The following is a 21,255-nucleotide window of genomic DNA, read 5'->3' on the forward strand; positions in this document are numbered from 1 at the left end:
CCCGTCATTATAAGAAGGAAAACGCTGCCTTAGAGAAGAAGTTAGTACAGAGACTGCACTGAGAGGGACAGCTAGCCTGGTGAAGGGTCAGGAAATTCTATTATAAGGAGGAAACACTTGAAGGTCATGGAGATATTAAATTAAGCCTATGGGGAAGATGGGAACCATATATGCAGTTTTGAAACCAATAGTCATAGCTGTGAAAGCGTCTTTTATATTTAAAAGATAACATGAGGGGCGCCTGTGTGGCTTAGTCGGTTAAGTGTCCGACTTTAGCTTAGGTCATGATCTCGCGGTTTGTGGGNGTGGCTTAGTTGGTTAAGTGTCCGACTTTCGCTTAGGTCATGATCTCGCGGTTCATGGGTTCGAGCCCCGCATCCGGCTCTGTGCTGACAGCCAGCTCAGAGCCTGGAGCCTGTTTCAGAGTCTGTGACTCCCTCTCTCTCTGACCCTCCCCTGCTCACGCTGTCTCTGTCTCTGTCTCTGTCTCTCTCTCTCTCTCCTAGAAATAAATAAAACATTAAAAAAATTAAAAAAAATGAAAGATAACATGAATGTATATTTTGCAGCCTCTATTTCATAGTCCTGTTTAGAAAAAAAATATCAAAAATCTACCCATTGACATGACAACGATAAATCAAGACATAAACCAGGAGAAAGACAACACAAAAGCAAGGTAAAGTAAGATACGATAAAATTAGCGTTTCAGTGCCATATGGTAGCGGTAAGCTGCTCTGACTGTGAAAATGCAGGGTCCCGTGAGGGCTGGATGAGGGTGCTGGAGCCTACGAGGGAAAGGTTCTTAGGGAGAGGTCCCTGGCTGGGTAGGCGGTTAATGCTGGCTCCTCGCTCCTTCCCCAGCCCAATGTTGGATATGCCAAAAAAGTGAGAGAGGAGTTGATGGAAAAGAGAAAGTAACCAAAACCTGAAAAGCCCCAGGAAGGAAAAGGTGGTTAGTTCTGGGTGTAGGTGGTGGATAGCAAACGGCAGCTCAGCGTGGAGGAGGGCAGCGCGGAGCAGGTGGGGAAGAGGTGAGGAGATGCAGGTGTTTTCCTTCCGCACAGTCCTCGCGGCGGCTCAGCATCCACTCGGGAAGAAAAGAAGGAAACATGATGGGTTCGGCTCTTGGCTCTTAGCGCTCCCCTTCCTGAATCCTCACTCACGAAAGTGGTAGGAGGAGGTTAAGGAACAAACCCACAGAGAGATGAGGGATGAGACAAAAGCGTGTGGGAGATCCCGGTGGAAGACTGGAAACACGGTGGAGTGATCGCTAATTCCGCAGAGCGGACGGGGCACACCTCCGGTGGCAGCAGGTGTTAGCCCAGAAGCAGCTGCTTCACCCCTGCTTCCCTCCTCTTTTCTCCCCTCCCCTCTGTGAGGAGGCCAGAGACTGAGGAGGCGTGGCTGCAGAGCAGGAACTTGGACGTTTGTGGCAGAAGCTGTTAGAAGGCCAATGCGATGCCCTTCCTTGTGCTCACTCAGCCAGGAGAGTGTTTCTTCTTCATCCCAACAAGAGAGTCAGGGACGTGGGGACGGCAGACCCAGTGAAAGTAGGTGGCCATCTCTGGATCCGAGGTGACCTTAGTGCTCTTCCTCTCCTTGCCTCTGAGACCACTCTGAGCCGAAGGCTAAGGAAAGTGTCCTCTGGGAAGCTGGCCAGCAAACAGGAAAGATCCACACTTAACGCCAGTTGGGAAAACCTTCGATTACCCCACCGTGAAGTCTGCCATTTGGCAGAAGGCGCACGTGCCTGAGGAGCGGCCATTGCTTGATGTCATTGAGGGTTCTTCAGTATGAATGTGTGACCCATGGCCATCGGAGGGAAGCATATGGCTTGGCAGAAACACAAATCACAGGAGCCTATCACAGATTGTCAGGTGACAGAAGAAACAGCATTAAGAGAAATGTGGAACATTTGGAGAAGAAAAATAGCTTTTGGAAATTAAATATATATTAGCAGAAATAAAGCTGAGGAAATTCTCCAGAAAGACGAATGAAAAGGTAGAGATAGAAAATTGGGGAGTAAAGATAAGAAAAGGGATACGTAGGAAACAAAAATAAGATGATAGAAATAAATTCCAAAAATGCCTATAATCACAATACAAGTGGGCTAGACTTCTTTTTTTTTTTTTTTTTTAATGTCAAACTGGATTTTAAAAAAGCACGTGTGGAAACATCCTGGAAAGCACAAGGTACCAACAGACGGAAAGTAACAGATGCTTCCGCACCCTCTCCTGGGTCATAGGGAATGGTTACAAGGGGTCCCAGTAAAGACCATAAAGTTAGAGTCCCTGCTCGTTAATCACGGAAATTGGTTACACGAGGTTAGCTAGGAACCCCCTCCATCCGGAAATGAAATACAAGGTCTGAAAAACACACCTTTTTGAGCAGTGATGGTGGAAGGAGGCCCCATAAAGGAAACTGGACTGGAAGCAATTTAGAACTGAGTGGAGAAGAGCAAGTGACAGAGCAGCAGGGAAAGGCTGCACCTGCCGCACCAACCCCGGGCTGTGTGGGCGCGGCCGCTGAGCCGGGTGTGCCACGAGAGATGTGTGGTTCTACAGCTCTTACCAACAGTCAGGAAGGGCTGAAAAATTAATGTGGCAACAACCCATTTTAAGAAGAATAGGGGAAAAAAATGGAAGAGAATAAACCAAAAGAATGTTGAAAGAAGGAGGTAAACACCACATAGTAACAAACAGCAGAAACCAAAGATAAAATAGAGAAAATCAGATCAAGCCACGGCTGTTGATCTGATTGGCCAGGAGAAAGACAGTCACCAGTGCACAACTCCAGGGGACAGCACTAGCACGTGCTCTCCTTGCATACCGCCTCCTGAACACACTTGTGCGGAGCGGGGCAGTGGTAGGTCAGTCCAGGAAGATCTGCAGAGATGAGAAAATTTACTATTTAATGGCAGTAGTCCGAAACACGGTATCAAATTTTTAGGAAAAATTTGAACAAAATAGGCTCAGTAAGTAATAGGCAAGACAAACTTTTTATCCACTAAAATTGTCACGTTGGTAGTTATGAATCACGACTGCCCCCCCCCCCCAAAGCCTCTCCCCCACAGACCACACTTACCAGGCTCAGGCAGATTTCCAAAGTTCATGAGTTTCTAACAGGTTTATGAGTTCTAACATCAATTAAAGAAAAAATAAGTCCGGTGTTTTACAACTTCTTCCACAGAACAGAAAAAGAGAAAATAATCCCTAAATTGAGTTAGGGTACAGTCTTCCAAGTCAGTTTCATTCACAACCTTAGAAGCAAAAAGCCCTAAAAAAAAAAAAAAAGAAAAGAAAAGCAAAAAACCCTAAATAAGATACTAACCTACAGGTTACAGTAGCTTGTAAAAGTGAATGATACACCAAGATCAAATTGAGTATCAAGAAAATACAAGGTTAGTTGAACATTAGAAAATGCATCAATACCAATTACCATTAATAGATCAAAGGAAGAAAAGCATTTGATAAAATGCACGCATTGTCTCTTAGTGATAATCCTTAGCAAGCTACATGATTAAGGGCACTTACCAAAAACATGAAACAAATATTTTTAATGGTCAAGTACTAAAAGTATGCCTTTTAAATTGAGAAAAGGGTACTTGGTATTGCCAATTCTATGTGACATCCTATAAAAGGATCACATCCTGTAGAGGGTCCTAGGGCAGTAAGATAAGGCTGGAAGAAAGAACAAAAGGAAATGAAAGCTGAAAGGTTTTAAAAAGGAGAAACAAACTGTAATCATTTATAGATAATGTCTAGAAAAAAGTACAAAAGAATTTACAGAGTTTCATAATTAGTGAATTTAATTTTGCAAGACTGCTAGATTAAAATCAATATATGTAAGTGAATTTTAATCCAGCAATTGATTGAAAATGTAAATAAGTCATAACTATCATTTGTAATAGTAATGAAAACTCCAGTACCTGGAAAAAAATCATTTTTAAAATCATATGTTTGGGGGTGCCTGGGTGGCTTAGTCGGTTAAGCGTCCGACTTTCACTTGGGTCATCATCTCGCGGTTCGTGGGTTCGAGCCCCGCGTCGCGCTCTGTGCTGACTGCCAGCTCAGAGCCTGGAGCCTATTTCAGAGTCTGTGACTCCCTTTCTCTCTGACCCTCCCCTGCTCATGCTGTCTCTCTCTCCTAGAAATAAATAAAGATATTAAAAAAAAAATAAAATAAAATCATATGTTTGATCTTAGTGGAAAGATTACAAAATATTCTTGAGAATGCAACATGATTTATATAGAAAAGCAAAGGGATTCGGTTCTTAATGAAAAGATTTTCCAGCATTTACACATAGGCAGTTGGCTAATGTATTGCAAAAAGATTTTGGTTTGAATCTTGGTAAGTGTGGTTGTTGGTGATGGTTTTATAAAGATTGGTGCTGAATTCCAGAAAACTGTATTCTGACCTCACTCTGCCATGAACTGGGTAACGGTTCTTCATCTTTTGGTTTAAGTGAGGATTCTTAACGTCCTTTCCAGCATTAAAATTTCAATGATAATATCAGATGTCTTTTGCATTTAACTAGACTCTCCCTGTTTCAGATCTGCTTTCTAAAGTGTCTATAAAAAATTGTTTGGAAGGATAGATGTAACACCGCATAGAATGAAGGTTCAGGCTTCAAGTCCTGGAGAACGTTAACTGTGGCATCTTCCTTTCTTTGTCACATCAGCTCCCTGAGCCGTGAGGAGCAGGAGTACAAGGGTGACACGCCGTCAGAGACTCCAGCAGCTGAAGCAGCAGAAAAAGAAACCTTAAAATATAAAACATTTGGAGCGTCTTCTGTAGCCTCCAAGTCGGGACAGACGGAAGAAATTGATCAAGATTATTATCCAGGCACGTCAACTTATGTTTTCTTTTATGGAGATGGAAAGAAATTTCCACAGTATAAACTGAGGAAATGAGTGCCGTACACTGAAATCTTAGTTCACCTTCAAAACACAAGGTTTGGTACTTGGTGGGTTTCGTTAGTCTTGGTGGATGGTAGTGTATTCAGATAGAGCGCTTGCCTCTTAGAGGGGACATAATCATCACAGTCAAAGTAGCAGCAATGATCTCACTGCCACCACCGAGAATATCTGGCGTTTCTGTGGCTTTCAGGGGCTTTTGTGAGGCGCGGACCCTCACGCTGGCTGAGCGTTCCCTGAAGGCCCCTGTGCCTTCCGGTTGTGCTGTGACCTCCTTTGTCGCTCTTGTCTTTGGGAGCCTGGTGACTCCTCATGCCTCCACTGGTTGTCTTCTTTCTGCTGTCTCAAGTTCTGCTGTTAACCATACATAAAATAAATTAAAAAAAAAATTTTTTTTTGAGACAGAGACAGAGGGTGAGAGGGGGGAGGAACAGAGACAGAGGGAGACACACAATCTGAAGCAGGTCCCAGGCTCCAAGCTGTTAGCACAGAGCCCGACGCAGGGCTTGAACGCATGAACAGTGAGATCATGACCTGAGCCAAAATCAAGAATCGGACGCCTCCCTGACAGAGCCCCCAGGTGCCCCGTCCACAGCTTTTATATCCTCACTTTTATAAAGGTCACTCCCTGCTCTCCATCCATGGCCCTCCCCTCTTCCCCCACCCCCCCAGCAGCCTCTTGGATACCAGTGTCCTCAGCTCTTCCCACTTCTCTGCTCTCTCCTGGGGTGGCAGAACATCAGCGCCAAGCAGTGGGATTGTGGGTTTTCCCCGCTGTCACCCTGGACCAATAAGCCTTTGTGCAGAGCAGTCCCGCACTCCTGTGTTAGTTCTTCCTCCGGAGTCGTGGTCTCTGGCGTGGGCGGGGCCCTCCCACTGCCTCCTGCTGGTTTGCCTGCTCTCATTGCCCACCACGTCTGTTTACACTGTTGTGGTTTAACCTTCACCCCTCTTACTTGATTATGCTTCCTACTTTATAAAAAAACAACATTAAAATCAAGGTAATCACATGGAAACACCTGGCTTGCAGCTCCCTGGCCCCGTTTCGGTGCTCATCTCGCTGGAGCGCCTGCCTGGGCCTTATGGCCAAGTGTTCGCGGGGCTGGCGAAGCTTCCTCTCCAGCGAGTAGGAAGCAGAAGTACTCTGGCCCTCCTGTGGCTTTCTTCAGTAAACAGGGGCTGAAGTACAAGGCAGGATAGGAATATAGGGCCAGATGGAGTAGTGGCTCCTTGGCTGTGAGGACCCAGGTCATTATCCTGTGAAGGCAAAGGCCATGGAAAAGTTTAAAACAGAGCTGACATCAGATTTCTGCTTTGAAAAGATCACTCTGGGTGCCCATTCAAGAATAGACTGAAGGGGGCCGCCTGGGTGGCTTAGTCAGTTAAGCATCCGACTTTTGCTTAGGTCATGATCTTGCAATTTGTGGGTTCGAGCCCCGCGTCAGGCTCTGTGCTGACTGCCAGCTCAGAGCCTGGAGCCTGTTTCAGAGTCTGTGACTCCCCCCCCCCCCCCCCCCCCCGCCCCGGCTCACGCTGTCTCTCTCTGTCTCCTAGAAATAAATTAAAAAAAAAAGAATAGACTGGAGGGAACAAGAATTGATAACAGGGAGCCTTTGGATATTCTTTTTTTTTTTTTTCTTTTTAGAGGGAGACCAAGAGAGCAAGCATACAAGCAGGGGGAGGGACAGGGGGAGAGAAAGAGAATATCTTAAGCAGGCTCCTTGCTCAGGACAGAACCTAATGCGAGGCTTGATCCCATGACCCTGGGACAATGACCTGAGCCGAAATCAAGAGTTGGATGCTCAACCGACTGAGCCACCCAGGTGCCCCAAAAGGCTTTGGATATTCTGAAGGTAGGATTATTGTCTAGGGTGACGGGTTGGTGAGAGAGAGGTGGTGTCAGAAGCGACAGCTAGGTTTCTGGCTTGTTGGACATAATGAACAATGGTGCTGTTCTCTGAGATAGGAAGCCCTGAAGAAGAGTCAGGATCTGTCGGGTCTGGGAGCAGATCATGAGTTCAGTTGGGAACACGTTGAATTCGAACTATCTGGAATGATTATGTGGATGGAAACTTCAGCCGTGGACATGGGTGAGATTGCTTAAGGAGAGTGTATGAAGTGAGACAGAAACAGGAGGTGGCTATAGTGGATACATGGGGATGGTCAGAGTCAGGCTCAATGGGGTGATGAGTGAGAGGGTGACGATGCGTGTCACAGAAGCCAAGGGAAATAACTATTGGGAATGAGGGAGTGGGTCCTGGTTCAAGATGGTCGATGTAGAAGGACCCTGAACTCCCCACTTCCCACAGACACACCAAATAATACAGCTACGTATGTGGCCATTTCCTCTGGAAAACACCCCAAAACTAACTGATCAACTCTTACAGATTGGGGGAATGAAGGCCAAAGCCCCCTCAAAATGGGTAGGAGAGGCTGAGACAGTCTTCCCATAAACCCTGCCCACGGTACCATAGCCCACATCCAGGAGGGGACTCAGTCCCGAGCTGCTCCCTGAGGAGCAAAGAGTTAGAACCCCCACATTGGGTACCCCAACTTTTAAGGCCTATACCTGAGAGATGAGCCCCTAAAACAGCTAGCTTTGAAAGCTGGGGCTTTGACCCATGACATGTACGAGGCTACCGGGAACTGACGCTGGAGGCTGGCTGGCATTACCCTCTCCCTGTGCCTTGCTCCAGCCCCCCAGCACCTCCCCAAGGGGAGCATGCACCCTCATCCGGTGCCCTGATTTTTGTGGCTGCCGCCCAGGAGACCCCCTTTGACCTCCTGGCTCTGCTGACCATGGGACTTGCACGTGTGAGTCCTGCTGAACTGTAACAGTTGGAGGAACGTTTCTCACGGGCCACCTGTCCCACCGAGCAGAGAGTGTACTGAGGCGCGCCCGCCCGCACGGTCTGCTAGAGTAATCTGATGTAAGGGGGGGGGGGGTGTTAATTACTTCTATGTGGTATGAAGGTTAAGAGCTGAGAGTAGTAAAAAGAACTATAAACACAAAATGTTGTTGATGGATACACAGGATAGAAGAGTAAACTGAACATCAAAGACATAAACGAGGGATGGAGGAGAAAAGTGAAGAACTGTAGAATGCATTCAAACCTAAGTTGCTATCAACCTAAATAGATTATTATAAGTTGTTTATGTTAGCCTCATGGTAAGCACAAAGCAAAAACTTATGGTCTATACACAAGAGATAGAGAGAAAGGAATGTAAGAATACACTAGGGAAAACCATCAGATCACAAAGAGGGCAAGAGAAGAAGAAAGGAACAAAGGAATTGCAAAATAGCCAGTTAACAAAAAGGCTTTAAGTCCATTCCCGTCTTTAAATGTAAATACACTAATTCTCCAAACAAAAGATACAGAGTGACCAAACGGATAAAAAACAAGACCTATCTATATGCTGCCTACAGGAGACTCACTTCAGTTGCACAAACATACAGACTGAAAGGAAAAGATAGAAAAAAATACTCCATGTGAATGGAAGCGAGAAGAAAGCAAGCTGGGGTAGTACTGGACTGTATGTAATAAGAGACGGAGACGTCAGTGTATAGTGATAACGGGGTCAGTACAGCAAGAAGGTATAACATTTGTAAACATGTACCCAACATCAGGGCACCTATGTTAACAGACCTAAAAGAAATAGCGAAACAGTACTGGTAGGGGACTTTAACATCCCACTCACATCAGTAGATAGATCATTCAGACCAAAAACAGACAACCGAACAAAAAACCCCACACCCCAAAACAATAAGGGAACCTTGGCCTTAATGTGTGAGACCAGATGGATGTAACAGATGCAGTAGTACCTTTCATCCCAAAGGAACAGACTAGACCTGTGTACATGGGGGACGTGTACTCAGCACAGACATTCTTCAGGACAGATCATACAACAGGCCACAAAACAAGCTGCAATAACTGTAAGAAGATTGAATCCTATCAAGCATCTTATCTGCCACAATGGTAACAAACAAACAAAAAACTAGAAATAAGCTAGAAAAACGCACACTGGAAAATTCACAAACGTGGAGTTAAGCAACGTGCTACTGAACAACTAAGGGCCAAAGAAAAAATCAAAGAACAAATAAAATATCTGAGACAAATGAAAATCTAAATACAGCATACCATATTTGCAGGATGTAACAAAGTAGTTAGAAGTCGATAGTAGTGCAGGTCTACTTCAGTAAGTGAGAAAAATTCAATCTAACTTCATTCTTGAAGTAGAAAAAAAAACAGATCCAAAAATCAGTAGAAGGAAGGAAACAACGGAGATCAGAGCAGAAATAAATGAAATGGAGACTAAAAAGACAATAGAAAAGATGAATGGCACCAGGAGATGTTTCTTTGAATAGATAAACAGTTGAAAGACCTTTAGGAAGAATCACACACCCAAAAACTCAAGTAAAACTAGAAAGAAGAGATGTTATTACCGTTACCATAGGATCCAAGAGACCCCATGAACAATGATGTGCCTGCCACCAAATTGAGTAGCCCAGAATAAATGCATAAATTCCTAGAAACCTACAACTTACCAAGACTGGCTCATGAACGAGTAGAAAATTTGACAGAAAAAATACTAGTAAGAATTTGAATTCAGTAATCAAAAAGCCCCCCAACAAACAGAAGTACAGGACCAATTGGCTTCACTAGTGAATTCTACCAAACATTCAAAGAAAAGTTAATGCCAATCCTGAAACTCTTCCAAAAAATTAAAAGAAGTGAGAATACTTCGAAACAAGGTCCGTATCACCCTGATATCAAAGTCAGACAAGGATGCCACGGGAAAGGAAATTACAGGCCAGTATTACTGATGAACATGCAAAAATTCTCAAGATATTAGCAAACCAAATTCATTACATACATTAAATGTGTTAAAAGCATGAAACACCTAGGAGAAAACATAGAAACCTCCTTGACATTGGTCTTGGCAATGGGATGTGTTTTTGGATTTGACACTAATAGCAAAGGCAGCGGAAGCCAGTATAAACATGTGGGACTTTATCAAACCAAAAATCTTCTGCATAGCAAAGGAAAACACCAGCAAAATGAAGACTGTGAAATGGAAGAATCTTTGCAAGTGATGTATCTAATAAGGGGCCATATCCAAAACCTATGAAGAACTCTTAAAACTCAACAGCGATAAACCAATCCAATTAAAAACTGGGCAGAGGACCTGAATTTTTCCTAAGACCTGCAGATGGCCAAGAGGTAATCAAGGAAATGTAAATCTAACCTCCAGTGAGATGTCCCTCATACCTGTTAGAATGGCTGTTATCGAAAAGACAGGAGGAGTGTTGTGTGTGAGAAACATACCCCCCTTATTAAGTCAGAGGGATAGGAGGAAAGGACGGGTGCGGGTGTGGGTTCGTTGGCTTGCGTAGCCCCGGCAAGGTGAAGGGATTCCCGCCGGTGCCTTTATGTTCCCCGGGAAGCAGACATGGAGAGTGGAAGGTAGAGATTCAGAGCTTGGAGTGCATGGAGTCCTGAGCTGGCCACTCACGAGCTGCAGGGCAGGCGAGCCAGGCCAGCAGTGGGGCTTCAGGCTGTGATGAGTAAGAGTGACCTTCGGGGTTACCGGTCCACTCCACTGGGGGCTGATGTCTAATGGCACCGGGCTGCGCAGATGTGGGCACGCCAGGCACGGAGAGGTGGGTTCGTCCAGGGCTGTTGGTGCCACGGCGATGAGATCAAAAGACGGCGAGGGTGCAGGGTGTTGGCAACATGAGTTCAGCTGCATAAAGAGAGAGAGGAAAGTAAACAGGGATGATGGATCGAACGTGATGGGGCCGTGAACTGGAGGTGCTGATGAGGAAAACAACGTGATGTTGGGACTTATAAGCGCGCAGGAAGGAGACAGGCAGTTGATGGCTGGCGCTAGGGTGTGATCGGGGGCTGGTTAGCGGAGGTGGGCTGGAAATGATGTCAGAGAGTGGGCTGGGGCATTGTACCAGACTCCAGAGAGGTGGCAGGTGTGATTTGAGGAAACAGGCCCTTGCTGGAGCCAGGGCCCCAGGGCAATCGGTGGACATCAGTGAGCTGCACAAGCGTAGGATGTAGTGAGCGGGAGTGAGCTTCAGGGTGTAGGGTGTGTTCAGGGAGAGCAGATGGAATGGTTTGGGGGTGGTAAACGGGAGCGGGGACAAAAACGAGCCCACTTCCTGGTCTTGAGGCACGCGGGGTGCAGGACTGTTACCGCCCACTGCCTGTGAGGGCTGCACGTGCGTGACGTCTGGGAGACTGCCGGCTTTCAGCTCAGGCACAGAGTGCGAGGGGCTCCCGGACTCGATGCTGAGGAGAAGGGAAGATTTCACGGCTCTTTCACACACAAGCGTACTTGTGTTCTCTTCCCTCTCTCCTCCCCAGCCCTGTCGCCCGCCCGCAGTGAAAGTCCTTACCCTCCCCCACACGTGATGCCCCCGGGCGGCTGGGTGTGTGTCTCCGGGTGTCTCCTGACTTGGGACTTGGGCAGAAACGGAACGTACCGGCTGTGTCCCTTGTACTCATTTTGTGTGATGTGTAGTCATTGTGACTTATACCTGCTTACTTGACATAGGTCACTGCCTTACACTGCATGCATTTTCATCCTATCAAGGAGAAAGTGTAGAATTTATTTGCTTTCGAAAAGTGCATTTTCAGTAATTTCTGCGTACTTCATGTGAGACCCCCACCGGTCAGGTGAGTCATAGAAGGAATCTGGGAAATCAGCAGAATGTGACTTCCCTGGATCTGTTGCTAAGCATATTCTGGCCTCTGTTACCAAATTGCAGTTAATAAAAAAGCTTTCGTTGGTATTTCACGTGAGCATTCACATTGTAAAGATTTATTGTGATAATAAAGTTAACACTTGTCTTCATTAGCACTTACCATGTGCTTTACACTTAGGAACTGACTTCAGCCTCTGAGGTCCTCCCTGGACAGTCCTCAGTCCCAGGTGAGGGAGGAACGGGGAACAGCTCCTCACCAAGTGAATCACAGGACTGGGTGGGGAAGCTTGTAGCTGCGCTCACTCGGAGCATAGGCCTCTGCCCAGAGCTTGTGCTCTTAGGTCCTGAAATCACATCACGATGGCCGCGTGGCCTGGCCCGTAGCACGTAGCATGCCCTGGTGTCGTTCGTAGCGCTCGCTGGTTATTCAGTTAATAATGCTGTTGTTTTCAGATTACCTTCAAGAAAGTAGAATTCTGCAAGATCTTTCAAAATCAGTTCCTCGTAAGAAGAAAGAGAAATCAAAGAAAAAAAAGGATCAAACTAACGCTTGTCCAAAAGTTAAGAAGAAAAAGCTGGTGTCCTATGACAGGACAGGTATGTAGTGCCACTGACCCGGCTTGTTTAGAAGACACCATGTTTTTTTCAGATTATTCTGTGCTTTTATGTGCTTATGTAGGACACTGGTTTTAGAAGAAACAGTCTTACTGAATTTTGGTTCCTTAGAATTGTTTTCTAAATCCTTGAAAACCTAAAATATCAATAGATCAAAAAATTGACAGACAGTTTGCTGACTGTATTCTTAGTTAGGAGCACTCCCTGAAGCTCATAGTGAGAGAACTGTACATAAAAGGAGTTGTGTGCCTTTGCCTTATCCTTTCAGTAAAATTTTGTGGTACCGTTACATTTAATAATTCTGTGTCTTTGTCTGACACAGAGTTTGAGTCCGCAAGTAAATGATTCATTTAAACTGAATTTCCTCACTGACATTTTCCAGTTTGTACTTTCTTTGTGCCTCAAATTCTTATTTGTATTAATATTTTCAGTTTGACAGGAAAAGGGAAACTTTTCTATGTTTCAGAGACACACCATGGTCCATGGCAGATGAGTCATAAAGCTATTGAAACTTAAATTTCCAGGCCTGACATAAACAGGCTTCATTTATTTATTTATTTTTATTTTTTATTATTATTACTTTTTAATGTATGTTTATTTTCAAGAGACAGAGCACTAGCGGGGGCAGGGCAGAGAGAGAGGGAGACACAGATCTGAAGCAGGCTCCAGGCTCCGAGCTGTCAGCACAGAGCCCGATGTGGGGCTCGAACTCACGAACCACAAGATATGACATGAGCTGAAATTCAGACACTTAACCAGCTGAGCCGCTCAGGTGCCCCAGGCTTCATTTTTCTTAAAAAGGAGATCCTACTGTCCATGCCTCTGATCACACAAGTCTGTGTGGACTGGATCTCACCATCCTGAGATCATGGCCTGTGTTGAAATCAAGAGTCAGAAGCTCACCTGACTGAGCTACCAGGCGCCCCTGGGACCTGGATTCTTGACTCACTGTGAAAGCGGAGTGCAGGCCAATCTTCAATTTGTGATGTAAAGACTTGCCGTCTGGGCCCGTAAGGTGCACCCAGCAATCTAGGGCAGGGCCTCACCCTCAAGTGTCAGGTGTATAATGTATTGTCCGGTTTTAGTAAATATCTGTGATTTTCTGAATTAATCTGGCTTCCTACAAAATTTTCCCCTCAGCTTTTTGGAGGATATGTATTTTCCTTATTCTGAAAAATCTTTATTTTTAAATTTGCCCTAAATTGCTTCCATTCCCCAAAGGTCTCTATCAGTTCATTAAATCTGCCAGGTCGCCACCAAGAATGGACGTGTTACTTAATGGGTAAGAGGAATACCCCGGTCAGCACTTGATATTTTCTGATTTAGTTTTTTGCAAGTCTGATGGGTGAGAATGACTTTTTCATTATAATTTTAAATTGCGAATTCCTGATTACTAACTGGGTTGAATGTTTTTTAGTGTTTACTGGCTGCTTGTCTTTTCCTATAAATTGTTCATCTTGCCATCAGAATGTTTATTTCTTACTGATTGGGAAGAATTCTTTAAATACTTTACACGTTAATGCTCAGCTTCTTACATAGGTCGTAAACATTTTATCCTCAGTATTAATTATGCTTTAACTTTATTTATGATGGCTTTTTTGCATATAAATTGCTAAATTTGAAAAAGTCAAATTTATTATTTTTTTTATCATGCTTTGATTCTTTTTTAAGAACGTAGTCTAGGGGCGTCTGGGTGGCTTAGTCGGTTAAGCATCCGACTTTCGCTTAGGTCATGATCTCACGGTTCGTGGGTTCGAGCCCCGCATCGGGCTCTGTGCTGACTGCCAGCTCAGAGCCTGGAGCCTGTTTTAGTCTGTGACTCCCTCTCTCTCTGACCACCCTCCCCTGCTCACGCTGTCTCTCTCTCTCTCTCTCTCTCTCCTAGAAATAAATAAAACATTAAAAAAAAAAAAGAACGTAGTCTATATTTTCTTCTAATACTTCTATCATTTGCTTTTCCACATTTACTTCTGTAATCTATCTATAATTTACACTCGCATGTAACTGCATAGTTTTCTTTTTTTTTTAATATTTTTATTTATTTCTAGGAGAGAGAGAGAGACAGCGTGAGCAGGGGAGGGTCAGAGAGAGGGAGACACAGACTCTGAAATAGGCTCCAGGCTCTGAGCTGGAAGTCAGCACAGAGCCCGATGCGGGGCTCGAACCCACGAACTGCGAGATCATGACCTAAGCGAAAGTCAGACGCTTAACCAACTAAGCCACCCAGGCGCCCCTAACTGCATAGTTTTCTAAGTGGCTAAGCACTTTCCCATTATAATTTTTGAACAAGTAACGATTCCGCTACTGATTTGAAATCCCTTTTTCACTTACTAGATTGTCTTTTGTAAATGGTCCTATCTCTGGATTCTAATCTGTTCTACTGGTCTGTTTTCCTATGTCACAACCATACTCCTTTGATTTCGTTAGGTAGGTGTGTTTGTACCCTCTCCGTATTCCTTACCTCTCAGGCCCTTATACTAGTGTCCATTTATACTAACATCAACTAGCTGTCTTGTCAATTAAGTATTTGAAGTTTCCTTCTGTGTTTCAGCAACTGATAGGGCCCAGACTAGGGTGCGGCCGAGGGCACAGAGTTTAAAGAGGAGCTGATTCTTTTGGGGGGGGGGGTGGTACCTTACCTTCGTCCTGTCCTGAGACTCTTATACAACAGTTTGAGTCTCCCTTAATCCTTAGCAGAGACCCTGTTTTGATCAGCTGGTGTTTGTGGTTTCTAGAAGATCAGAAGTTTTTTTTTTTTTTTTAATATATTTTCTAATGTTTGTTTATTTATTTTTGAGAGAGAACACAAGCAGGGGAATGACAGAGAGAGAGGGGGACAGAGAAGTGAAGCAGGCTCCAGGCTCTGAGCTGTCAGCATAGAGCCTAGCGCGGGCCTCAAACCTGCAAACCATGAGATCATGACCAGAGTCGAAGTTGGCTACTTAACCAACTGAGCCACCCAGGCGTCCCTAGAGGACAAGAAATCTTTAAAAACAATTTTTTTTAATGTTTCTTCCTTTACTTTTGAGAGAGAGAGAGAGAGAGAGAGAGGGAGAGAGAAGCAGACAGAGCAAGAGTGGGGGAAGGACACAGAGAAGGAGACACGGAATGTGAAGCACAGAGCCTGACGCGGGGCTCGAACTCACAGACTATGAGATCATAACCTGAGCTGAAGTCAGCTGCTCAACCAACAGAGCCACCCAGGCGCCCTGAGGGACCAGAAATGTTGAACAACTCCATAGCATTGCTGGTTTTGCCAGCATGGTGTTGGGATTGCATCTTTCCCTGTGATGTATCAGGAAAAGCTTAAGGGCTACGAGGAAAGCCTGTAGGCATGGTGAATACAGGCCACGCAACGGGACCAGTTCCAAGAGACTCTTTAGCTACTAAGAGATCAAGAGGAAAAGGTCTCAGAAGGGTCTGTCGGATGAGTATCTTCAGGAAGCGTATTTCCACCATGCGTGGTCATCACTTCTTTCCCGGCCTTACTGCTTCCACCCCAGCTTAGGCTTCTGTTAAGAAAACCTTCTAACTGGCTCCTGTTCCAGTACCTTCTCGTGCCACCAACTGTGGGATTGCAGAATTAAGGCTTCTCTGCTACCTCTCTTAGGTGGAAAAATATTCCTTCTTTCTAGCTTCTGTTAAAAGTAAATTTTAAGCTATTTTTTTCTCTTCCAATTATAGAGCTTTCGTGTAAACTTTAAGTTCCCATTAAAATGTTTTCTCTATGTAGAAACATTTGGAGTAGTGGACATTTTCCTTAGGTGATGCCCACATTCACACTTACATTCGGTCTTTTTTGTCAACCAGAACCAGAGGATACTGACGTGACAAGGCATATTATTAGGCTAAGAGACAAGTTTGGTTGGCAGACGGTGTTACCGCAGCGCCGCCTGGAATACAAAAGTTCCAGGCTTGCAGTTCCGGAGATTATTCTAAAGGTATTCGTCTGTTTCATTCTGTTTTGTGCTATAAAAGTTGGTCTTTGAAGGTGTATCTTAATATTTATCTCATTCTCTCCACATATCGCATCAAAACTAGATATTATCACATTAGTATCAAGTTGACAATCATGGTATCAGAGTGCTTGCTTGTAAGAGTGTTGGACGTCAGAAAAAATCCCCAAAACAAAAACGAAAAGTGCTGGATGTCATTTCATTTCACTTATTCTGAGAACGGAGAGCAGATACAACATCTGCCTGGAATTTGAATCTATTCTCATGTTCATGTTTATCAGTTTTTTTGTGATTTAAAAGAAATCCTAGTGTACTTTTGTAGCACGTACATTCCTTCTTACTGACTGGCACCCAACTTTCTGTTTCGTTGTCTGTGTGTGTCCTTATCCCTTCCTCTTCGGGGATGTTTTAGCATGTCTGGGTCATGTGACCGGAGGGGACAGGGGTGACAAGAACTAGTAACTGTGCCTCCTGTGACCATTACAGGAGATGGAAGACTGGGCAGGTCCCTCTTGGCCTACTGGTAGACCCAGGGTGTGCAAAGGGAAGGCCCCAGACCAGTGGCCTCGGCATCCCCTGGGGCTTGTTAGCAACCGGGATCCATTCCCCTCTCTACCCCAGAGCCTGTGGGTCAGAGAGTCTGGGCGTGGAGCCCTGCGATCCATGTCTGGGGCAGCTTCCCCGGGTGATTCTGACTCACAATTGAGAACGGTGTTTCTAGACCAGGGGCCGACCCCCTTTTTATGAAAAGCACCACGTGGTAAATACTTTAGGCCATGCAGGCCCCCAACCTCTGTGGTAACTACTCAGGCCTGTCCCCCCTGGTGCAGGAGCAACGAGTGGGTGTGGCTCTGTTCCAGGGACACTTGATTTACAGACACAGGCACCCAGGCCCAGCTGTGGCTTCTGCCCCTGAACTTGCTGACAAGGTAGGCCTCGTTTGTAGTGAAGACAGGACTGGACTGAGAATGTGAAACACATACTTGTCTTTAATTGGAAGATGATCATTTAGTTGGCGCACATTGTGCTGCTTGTACGTGGGTGATTTAGTTCCATGCACGACCTGTTCGCAGAGTTGGGTCTGGGTTAAGGCTCTGACATCCTCAGGTTTTTGAATGACAGTTACAACGGAAGTGCCTCGAGTGGCCCAGTAACTGTCACACAGCCGCATACCAGCACGTCACCACCCAGGGCTGAGTTGCTAACATTGACTCGTGGTTCATAGACCTGTTTCTCGAGGCTTCCAGGGATCCATGGTGGCAGGTCAGAACAAGAACAAAAAATGGCTGAGATGTTGAGGAGGAACAGGAATGGCCTTCAGGGAAGACTGCTTTTTAAGAAGTAAAACTGGATCCAAACTTTCAGATTCCAGTAATTAGAAACTGTTTACTCAGTTCAGTAGTGTCTGAGGGCATCACTGAATTATAATAAAGACTACTCAGTGCTTTTTTTTAGTAATAAAATTTAATTATCCAGAAATGATTAAATTGAACTTTCTTGTAAAGTGTTCATAGTAAAAGTTAAAAATTTTCAAAGTGAGAAGAAATAAATTTCACTTACAAATGGCTGATTTCTCAATAATGCCAGGAAAAAAGAAGCAGGCATTATAGAAAATCGCAGTGTGTCAGAGTGTGGGTTTGGTCAGACACATGGTCACATCTTAGCTTGCCCCTGCCTGTCTTTGTGACTCTCCTCAAATTACCTAATTTCTCAGACTATTAATTTCTGCATCTGTTTAATGATCATCATCCCTTGGTTAATTTAAACAATTAGATTTAAGAGATTAAATTCTTGGAGTTATAAATGTATACGAAATGATTACTTATAAGATATTTATTACTTACTTAACAAATATTAACTACTGTTATGATAATACCGAGCCACCATCATTACCAAAATAAATGATTAATATGCTCAAAAGTCTTCTGGTGTTGGCAGATTTACTGAAAGAGGGGCATGTGTGTAAACTGTACGTTGCTGAGTTCTCTGAGTGAATAAGCATGTGTGAGTAAGCACATAGATCAGTTTTCATGAATATTTCTCACATTATAAGAATGAAAATTATATATTTTAAATCTTTCATAAGGAGGCGCCTGGGTGGCTCAGTCAGTTAAGCATCCGACTTCGGCTCAGGTCATGATCTCACGGTTCGTGGGTTCAAGTCCTGCATTGGGCTCTGTGCTGACAGCTAGCTCAGAGCCTAGAGCCTGCTTCAGATTCTGTGTCTCCCTCTCTCTCTCTGACCTTCTCCTGTTCATGCTGTCTCTCAAAAATAAATAAAAAACATTAAAAAAATTAAAAAATCTTTCAGAGGATCTCATTGAACTTTGGTTAGACACAATTTGATGTTGGCTTGCCTCAGTCATGATGTTCTTAATTTTAATCTAAAATTGTTTCAATTTATTGAGTGACCTGTTTGGCCACGTTACTACTTAATTTGGTCAAGTTAATTAAAATGTTTTTAACCTCAGGAACCTTTAAAAGATGATGGAGAATTTATATATTGCCTTTCTCGGAAAAATCGAAAAGGTCTCTACAATCCGTATGACCTTCAGGTGGTCTCTGCCCACAGAGCCAGACACAGCAAAGAATTCTGGGTCATTACAGCATCATCTGTCTCCAAGGTAACAGAGGGAGGGCGTGGTCAGCTTGGAGAGTCAGGATGGAAGAATATTAGTCACTTTAGAATCTGTGTGTGTTTCAGACCTGGCCATTCGAGAAGTAGCTTAAGTTTAAGATCCTCGTTAGGCAAAAGCTTTTTAATGGCGAGGTTCCTTTTCTTTTCTATAGAGATTTAAGTTTTAGGATTCGGTTATATCTCAGATGCTTTAAGTGTTGTTGTTTTTTTTAAAAAAGAAAACGAGACTGCAGGGATTTGCTGACGTATTAGGAATTATTACATTAAAAGAAAAACTGTTCTCTCAGGTTTGCCAGAAACATCGCCAGAGGTGGAAACCCCACTCCCCTAGCACACTCACATAGCACTTTGAGAATGATCACAAGTTGTGATTCTACAGTTACTCGTTTTGGCCGTTTGTTTGGTGTTAGTGCCCCAGCCACCCGGCCCCAACGTCGGCACGCGTGAGCAGGGCCACAGCGAGTGAGGCACATCTATAGGGGCACATGCAGAGACGCCCCCGTGTGTGTTATCAACCAAATGTGGAAGGAATAACTTCTGTATAAATAAAAGTGTGCCTCTAAATACATATGTGCTGATGTAGGCATCCTTTCATTTCCAGAAGAAATTTAAGAAGACGCTAACATTTGCAAGGAGGGGAGAGGGATTCTTTGGAATAGAGTTCCTTGATGACAGAAAGGCCTGTGGTCCTGGAATGTCAGAATGGGGTGTCTTGGCAATGGGATTATTAGCCCCTCTGGAACCACTACTCTCCCGTTGTTAAAACTGAGCTCATAAATACCACTTTATAGAAACTGAGAATTATGAGACTGAAAAGAACAGATATTTATGAAAACTATGTCAGGGTGAGGGAGAGGTTTCGCTTATTCTTTCTTTATTGGAGCACAAGAAACAGCACCAGAAAAATGGCAAGAATAGCAGCATGTGGGACCAGACACCAGGTTGGGTGTAGATGACGTGGTGGAGCTTGTATACAGAACAGGCCTGTTATCAAGACAAGTAGTTCCGAGGCAAACACAGGGGTTCCTAAGTCCTTGAAGACAGTGCATATTTGTTTTAAAGAAAGTCATGGTTGTGTGCTTTATATTTGCAGGTTACTAAAGTAGGTGGTTTAGAAGAACTAGAATCTGTACCGACTTTGGAATGGCTTCTAGAAAGAACGTGTTACCATTTACTACAGCAATTCAGGATATTTTACAGTTTTCGGTGAGATAAAAAAAATGCAACCAATTATTTGTAGTATGGTCCTGTTGAAATAGCAGCTGCCTGACTGACATGTGGGTGCCACCTGGTGCCACCTTTGTGGGGACTCACAGAGGAAATGGGATATTCCATAGAAGTGTTTTAGAGTAGATGGAGGTGTAAGAAGGCCTGAACTTACCACCTCCCAGAGACACAGCAAACCTATGTGTGGATAACGTCCTCTGGAAAAGTCCTGAAAACATATGATAAAGGCTGCGTGGAGATGGGTAGAAGAGACAGAGACACGCTCTCACCAAACAGCCCACCCCCAGTGCACAACCCACAATCAGGAGGGATCTCAAAATCAGGCACCTCAATCCTTGGGGTCTGCACCAGAGAGGTGGGCCACTGAAATGTAAAACAGTGGGGGTTGTGTCCAGGAAAATTGCAAAACTATGGGGAACGGAGAGCCTGCCCATAAAGAGTTTGCACTGAGTTTACCCTGGGACCCAGAGCGAAAGGTGCACTTTGAGAAGCGTATAGGCCACACAGAAAGGAGACTCCCTTATTCTTAAAGCAAATCCCAGAGAATCAGGACCCTTTCTGGGACTCTTCCTGGGACGGAAGTGCTGGCAGGTGTCATTTTTGCCATCCCGTCGTACTTCGTGAATGCCAATGTTGGCGTTAGGCATCTTGGCAATCTTCCTATAACCTGGGCATGTCCCAACCCCCGTACCACAGGCGCGCCACAGCCAGTGGGGTGAGCACCCTGTCCTCCCCTGGCCTTAACTATACTCAGCTTGCCAGGTGAGTCCATACCCCTCAGGGCCACAGCCAGCAGGTGCCTGCAGCCACACTCGGGACTACCCTGGGGCACCCGGCACTGCTTACCTATGGGACTGTGCATCTCTGCCTCAGGTAATCCACACAAGGCCACTTCTTCAACACTGGGAGAGGTAGCTGTTGTGCCTAATATGTAGGAAGAAAATACCTAGAAAATTAGGCAAAATGAAGAGACAGAAAAATTATCTCCCAAGCAAAAGAACAAGATAGAACCTCAGGAAAACACCTTAATGAAATGGCAGTATAAGTAAATTACCTGATAAAGAGCTCAAAGCAATGGTCATAAAGAGGCCTACCAAACTTGGGAGAAGACTGGCTGAGTGCAGTGAGAACTGCACCAGAAAGAGAAAATACGAGAGAGCACAAAAAGGTAGTCACAGAGCTGAA

General features: G+C 44.7%; 1 protein-coding gene across 1 annotated transcript in view; it reads left to right on the plus strand.

The window, feature by feature from the left end:
• The first annotated feature begins 623 nt into the window (after positions 1-623).
• The window catches only part of DNAH14 (dynein axonemal heavy chain 14), a 293,617-nt gene continuing 272,985 nt past the window's right edge, over positions 624-21,255 (plus strand). Inside the window, exons 1-6 of the mRNA XM_039235797.1 lie at positions 624-676; positions 4,682-4,819; positions 12,086-12,231; positions 16,060-16,190; positions 18,677-18,829; positions 19,937-20,049. Coding sequence (XP_039091728.1) covers positions 624-676; positions 4,682-4,819; positions 12,086-12,231; positions 16,060-16,190; positions 18,677-18,829; positions 19,937-20,049 — 734 coding nt within the window. The remainder of the gene's footprint in view (positions 677-4,681; positions 4,820-12,085; positions 12,232-16,059; positions 16,191-18,676; positions 18,830-19,936; positions 20,050-21,255) is intronic.

The sequence above is a fragment of the Hyaena hyaena genome, unplaced genomic scaffold (genome assembly GCF_003009895.1).
Source record: "Hyaena hyaena isolate Hyena2069 unplaced genomic scaffold, ASM300989v1 scaffold_103, whole genome shotgun sequence".
Taxonomy (NCBI): domain Eukaryota; kingdom Metazoa; phylum Chordata; class Mammalia; order Carnivora; family Hyaenidae; genus Hyaena; species Hyaena hyaena.